The sequence below is a fragment of the Triticum urartu genome, unplaced genomic scaffold, assembly GCF_003073215.2.
Source record: "Triticum urartu cultivar G1812 unplaced genomic scaffold, Tu2.1 TuUngrouped_contig_5466, whole genome shotgun sequence".
Classification (NCBI taxonomy): domain Eukaryota; kingdom Viridiplantae; phylum Streptophyta; class Magnoliopsida; order Poales; family Poaceae; genus Triticum; species Triticum urartu.
The window spans coordinates 1-6,946 of record NW_024116143.1 but is presented as its reverse complement, the minus strand read 5'-3'; the positions used below and the strand labels follow the sequence as shown (position 1 = coordinate 6,946).

Below are 6,946 nucleotides of genomic sequence, written 5' to 3'. Positions count from 1 at the left end.
CCGGCCCAAACGCCCAGACTGACCGACACTTCCACATAGGACCGACCATAAGGGCTCACTCGGTCACACGTGGAAACCGTCGATCCGATGGGCGCCTCCTCCGGTTCTCGGTGCAGACGCATTTGGCACCGCGTGGCGCCGCTTGGTCGTACCGCCCTAGGGACCAGGTCCGGCTATTTAAGGATAGTCGGACGGCGGCAGGCCTACCCTAGCCCATTGCCATTCCTTCCCTCTGCCTCCCCTCCGCGCCGCCACCTTCCATTCGCTCTTAATAGCCGCTAACCATGGCCCGACAGAGGATCACCACCTACACCATGCTAACTCCAGAGCACCGGTTGCAGCTTCTGAAGGAGATCCTGGCCAGGCGCGATGCTCTGATTGCTGCTGACCTGCCTCCGGATTCACCACAACCAGAGAAGGAGGAGGTGGTGGAGCCGGATCAATAGGACATTGCCATGATGGAGGAGGAGCCAGAGCTGGCGGAGGAGGACGCGGAGGAGGAGGAGGCTGCGGAGGCAGATCCGATGCCTGCAGGCTTCGACATGGGCAACACCATCGCGGAATTTGAGCTAGCCCAGATAGAGGAGGTGGCGGAGCAGTATGCCATCTTCGAGTCCTTTGAGTCGGAGGCCGAGGCTAGAGGCCAACCGCTGCTTCCTCCGCCGGCGAATGGCGGAGATTGACAAGATCTTCGCCAACTTGGAGGAGGTCGAGGAACCGGACGTGTGCCTAGACACCAATGACCACGAGGCCGGCGGTTCCGGCACCAACTTCGTGAACATCTTCAACGAGGACGACGAGTAGTTTAGTTGGCAGTAGTGGTTTACGTAGATCATGGCACTGCATGGTTTTGTATGAAAATGCTAATCGGAAATGGCTACTATACTACGGTTGTTGGAGATGAAATTTGCAGTATGCCTGCTTACTGTCCGCGAGCGTTTGGCAACTTATATTAGGTGTATTGTAGATGCTCTGATGATGGCTTTTGAAGGCATCAAGTAGCGTGTGCCAATGCTTTTGACGGTTACACCACGTTGTGGGCATCGTCTGAACGGTTGAGCTCCTACACGGGTTTTTTCGCATTACCTTAATAAGGTGTCTTCTGTCATATACTCTCTGTTCAAAATTACTTGTCACAAAAATAGATGTATTTAGATGAGTTTTAGTTGTAGATACATCAATTTTTATTTTTTTTTGCGATAAGTATTTCTGAACGAAGGAAGTATATATTTCGTCTAAATGAAAAGATGGTGCCCCTACCGATTTATCGGAAATAGAAGAAAAACCTAGCGTGTACGGAACTCGCTACGGTAGTGTATATCCGTTTCCATCCTACATGTGTGTTTGTTGTTGGACTTGCTTATTAGCTCAGAACGAAACGAACGATGCATGGGTTAACAAAGTGTACCTAGGCTGATAATCTATCTACTCTAGCTAGTAAGTGATCATCTGGAAGACTGGAACGAGGAGGAATGTGTGAGGTTAGGTATTTATTCGTATAGAACTGAATAAACTGCAGAATGATCTCGCTCCTTTCTGCCAACTCATGAACGCAGTCCAGTCCCCATTACCAATCCAAACGGTGACTTGGCAATTGCCCAGAGCTTGATAGTACTAATAGATTCGTTAGTTAATTTGTTGTGTAGTAGATTGGTGTTACTACCCCTCAAAAAAGAAAAGATTGGTGTTACTACGAGTACTATCCACGAGGTTAGTTAGCTCAATCACAAAAAAAAAGGGTTAGTTTGCTCAATGGTGTGAATACCTACCGAGGTCTTGTGCACCTTTTGAAAATTCTGCGTAGCGACGCAGTCATGCATGTAGATAGATCCAAGCATGCAGCCAACAACTAACGGAATCCTACTACGAAAAACATCGCACTTGCTTGATGCGTTTTCTCGACTGACTGTCGATTTCAAGATTGGACAAGATGTTGCCCGGGAATCCTTTTGTCCTTGCAGCATCTCATTTAAGCCAGCTGTTTGTAGGCATTGGCGTCTCATTTAAGCTGTTTGTAGGATTTGAAATATATGTGTACACGTCGGATTGAACAATTCAACTCCTGTCCAGTTGATAGTGTGCAAGAACGCCATAGATTTGACAAGTTCAGAGCGCTGACCGTATCGATTGCTCTGTTCGTTTTTGTTTCAGCTCACGGCCGGTTGCTCTGCCCAACTCGGCCTTTGCGTGCGTGCATGCATGCACGCCGTACGTGTTGATCGCAACCTGTAGGTGCACCTTTGTGCGCGTCACCAGTTACGTGCCACTGAGCTGAGCATATGCATGCATGCATGCACGGTTCTTTCAATTAGATCTGTTGACATATAATATGTTGTCTAGTCTCTTGCATCAGATCGGTTTTTTGGCTGCATTGGTTAGAGCATGCACTTCTACATGGTATCAAAGCTATGAGGTTTTGAGTTCAAGACCCGGCTGACGAGGAAGTATTGACATATAATGTGTTGCCTAGTCTTTTTCATCAGATCGGTTTTTTGGTTGCATTAGCTAGAACATGCACTTCTACAAGATCGATAGACGGTATCATCGACCAAGTCAACAGCTCCCACCTTTTGTCATCTGCTTGAGTTCTGTTTGCTTGCTCGAGTGTCCATCTGATCACTTGCTTGTCAACACTAATCACCATGGATTAACTAAACAAATGGCAATGGGTCACACGACCTGGTCGAGGCTCGAGGAGTGGCCAGTCAAAAAGCACCACGGAACCGCGGCTGCACCGCCTCTAATCATTCAAATCACTTGCCTAACCATCCACACGAATCAAACACTCAAGGCGGGAATGCGCGCGTGCGGTGGGCCATGTCCAGCCGCTATAAATACATAGCCACACCCACACCATGTCTCCGTGCAGCCAACCAAGCAAACTACCATTGCACATTTCGCAACGGAGCTAAGCTTAGCTAGAGGCTAGAGCAAGAGAGATTTGCGCGATGGGGTGTGGGAAGAAGAGGGCGGCGCTTGCGTCCCTGTTCGGGTTCAAGAACAAGAGACAGGAGGAGGAAGAGGCCACGGCGGCGACGCGGCAACAGCAGCATGCGGCGGCACCACCGCAGCAGAGGTACCATCATCACAGGGTGCGGCCGAGCGACGACGACGACTACGCCCGGCACTGGTACGCCGAGCGCGACATCGACCGGAAGGCCTCCAAGTTCATCGACAAGGTCCACCGCCGGATGCTCGCCAACGAGCAAGACGGATAGTACAACATGCCGATGGATCCAGCCGTGTGGGTGGTCTATCTGGTCGAGCTTTGCTGCTAGCTACGTCGTGCATGCAGGCTATGTGTGCATGGTTGCCTTTTGTGTGTGTGTGCGCGCGCGCGCGCGCGTGATCAATTGCTTTGTTTTGACTGGGTACATGCTTTGTTGTTTCCATCTTGTCGGATGTGTATGTAACTATCTGATGGGTATTTTCCTAAATTTACAGATGCCTGGAATGTATATAAACTAATAAAAAAGTTGAGCAGTACTTTTACCCTTAGTGAGCCAATCTAACTATTGTTCTTACCACCGGTGGTGCAAATAACAAAAAGTCGAGCAATATTTTAGTCCCCAGCGAGGAAAATTTAACTAAGTATTACCACTTTTACAATCACCAAATGTACTTCAATATGGGACGTAGTGTTCCTCAGTCCGAGCTCAAATAAGTTCGGGTAAACAGTAAAATCCAAAAAAGAAAAACATTCTGAATTTTTTTGGGTGCAAATATTGACAATTTTTTTGCGCGCTCATAAAATTTCATCATGAAATGACATTCACTGAAGTCATGGCAGAAAAAAATGATGCTCCCAAAGTGTTATTTTCAAAGCATTTTGGAGTGTTGATTTTGTTTGTTTTGTCACGACTATCACGAATGTCATTTCGTGATGAAATTTTGCAAGCACTGAAAATGTTTGTCAAAGTTTGCCACAAAAAATCAGAATTCTTTGGAAAACAACCATTTTTTGGATTTTACTGTTCATCACGAGTTCAAATGAGCTTGCGAGCAGAAGATGACTTTCAGTAAATATGGGTCTACTCTATGTAACGCACACCGGTCAAACTAATGCTCTTTCATCTAAATTAGCAATTTGTTGATAATTTAGATAGAGCAACACACATATTGGTGAAGACCCTACAAGAATCTTAGAACTTTTGAAGGGCATTTAGGGTACCTTGAACAAGAGTAGATGTGTCTGTCTTTTAAACATGAGGCTTTGAATTCTCTTCAATTTCAAGTTCAAACAAACGATGTTATGAATAATGGTCATGATTCACATGACAAATTCTTATTACTATTTACTAAACTGGGGATGTGACAACTCACCCCACATCACAATAATCTAGTCCAAAGACTCCAACAGGTCAGATAAAATCCAAAAATGTGGATCCGATGTGAGCTACATGTTGCACCGTGTTGTGAGCTACATGCATGCGTCAACATACTTTAGTACTTTACTGATTTGCACGCATGCGTCAGTTACCACATGCGCTTGGTGCAGCGTCCGATGATTATTGTTGACTAATCTAGTGTGTCCAACAGCTGAATTAATTTGAATGATGTGGCTCAATAAGAAGGCAGAGAATTCCTAGTAATGGGGGCTAGCTACTTTTATATAGTAGATGAGGATTCCCAGTCCAATTTGCTCCATGAGAAAATCATCCAAATATCAATCCCATTACATTCACATTTATTTTTAGTTAGTAATAATTAACCCCAAAATAAAAAAAACTTTATATAACCTGTGGTAGCTATCATGATCAATGTGTTTGAAAAGCACACTAGAATTGTTGGTGCACAAGTAGGTTGCTTTTATTTGATTCACTGATACCCGAAGGGAGAAGATACCCCGCCATTTTCTCCTAAGGATTTGATAAACCTCGCTGATGTCCTAGAAACCACTACACTTGGGCCAACAAAGGAAGGTCATTATATGATCCTAATACCACCAACTGGCATCATGAGGATTGCATTTTCAATCAATATGGCATGTAGGAGTGCACGATGATTTCGTTCGCACTAACCAACACAATAGTGTACTTTGTGAACCTTATGAACAAAGTATACATGGAGTACATGTATAGTTCATCATGGTATTCATAGATAACATCCTCATCTAATCAAAGTCAACCGACCAATATGCTCATATCTTGAATCGGGTAGTGGAGAAAACTCAAGAAACTCCAGCTATATGGTATGTTTAGTAATTGTGAGTTCTGACTTGAGGAATTAGGATCTTTGGGACATGTCATCTCTAGTTACCGTTAATCCCGCAAAAATCACTATAGTGTTTAACTGGCAACAACACAACACAATGACTAAAGTTTAAAGTATTTTGGGATTGAACTATCGATTCATAAAAGATTCTCAAGCATTTTCAGGTCGATGGAAATAGCTGGGCCAAAAAAGAAAAATAAAGTTGAATGGACCCGAAGTACGAAAAGAGCTTCCAAGAGCTAGAAAAGACTCACAAGTGCACTAGTAGTTCCTAAGGTATACATAAGACCTTTGATTTATATTGTGATGATTCTCATTTGGAACTAGACTTGATGATGCTGCAACATGGCCAGCTGAGGCATACAACGAAGAAGCATGACACGATGAAGGAGGGTAGAGTTCCGAAGAGTGTGGGCGACATCTCGTCGGCTCCTCTCCTGACCACTGATTTTGATGAAACCTCGCCAGAGGGCGGGGACCTCCGGCAATTGCATAAAAAAGAGTTAGGCCCCGTCGAATCTTCTCCCACTGGAGCCGGCCCTAACGTCGCAGCTCAGAGGAGCTCGCTTCGCGGAGCACAGTTCCCTCACAGTACAAAAAACGAGAAGCAGGATGAACTCCATTTTTAAAATTCGAAGAAGGTGGTGTCGTGGTTCTAGATCTGACAGTAGAATGGGGGGTAGGAATGTAGAGGCAAGATCCTAGCTATGGAGGAGTTGTACACACGAGTTTTACGAGTTCAGACCCTTCTCGGAAGAAGTAACAGCCCTACGTCTCGGAGCGCGGAGGCGGACGACTGGATTATATGCGTGTGAGTTACAGGTGGTGCGAACCCTTGTCCCTGAGGAGGGGGTGGCTTATATAGAGTTCGCCAGACCCCTCCCGCCCTCAGTTACAAAGGGTTTAAGGTACATAAAGGTAGAGACATTACTGGTAACGCCTGTAATAAAAGTACATAAAGGACCATTAAAGCTATGACTTAAATCCTGACCGTTGCAGAGTGAGTGGCTCTTTAGTCTTCTGGTAGTCGAGTGGTTGTTCGTATGGTCGAGTGTCTTCAAGACTGTCGAGTGGAACATGGCTTTATGGTCGAGTGGACGATGATTTTTCTTCGACTGCTCCTGGTTCTTTAAGAGATGTCCTTGGGGAGGGTATCTGATCAAATCCATGACCCTACCCTAGGTACATAGCTTCATCATTAGCCCCCGAATGGATCAGGGTTTGAGTGAGGAAGGAGTTGAGAACACTTCCGACTCATTCTTCGTGCTATGAGTATATCTTGCTCTGGATCAATGAACTGAGGGGATGACATCAACTTCTTTTTCAGTCGCCTTGGTCCATTCTTAGTTTTTGTCGAGTGAACTTTCACGGTAGAGTTCCGAATGACGATGTGGAGGATGTTTTCCGTCTGACAAGTTGCTCTGCTCTCCGCGGATCTCGCGGGATTCGAATTTGGGAAGCGCGCCGGACGGGCGAGGCCATGGTGATCGGGATGGATTAGGCAGGTCGCCTCGGTCTCCGTGCCACCTTTTTCGCCACGTATCACGCGCACGACTGTTGTGGGATTTGTTTAGATCATCTGGGCCTACAAGTCAGTCACTCGGGAATGACCTTATAAGAGACACCGGACCGGGCCTTTGAACAACGCGCCCTCATTCTCTTTCTTCTTCCTCAGACTTCTCCGCCGCACCCGCTTCCCCTCTCGGCGGCGCCACCCCGCTAGGACTCGACC

At 46.1% G+C, this 6,946-nt stretch overlaps 1 protein-coding gene across 1 annotated transcript; it reads left to right on the top strand.

Annotated features, from left to right (window-relative positions):
• The first annotated feature begins 2,884 nt into the window (after window positions 1–2,884).
• LOC125529264 lies at window positions 2,885–3,466 on the top strand. The gene has a single exon (XM_048693669.1). The coding sequence runs from the start codon at window positions 2,949–2,951 to the stop codon at window positions 3,216–3,218; it is 270 nt and encodes an 89-aa protein (XP_048549626.1). The 5' UTR covers window positions 2,885–2,948; the 3' UTR covers window positions 3,219–3,466.
• The last annotated feature ends 3,480 nt before the right edge of the window (window positions 3,467–6,946 follow it).

What these genes read in the sequence shown, in the direction of transcription:
- LOC125529264 (XM_048693669.1), top strand. Translation starts at nt 2,949, where the DNA reads ATGGGGTGTGGGAAGAAGAGGGCGGCGCTTGCGTCCCTGTTCGGGTTC.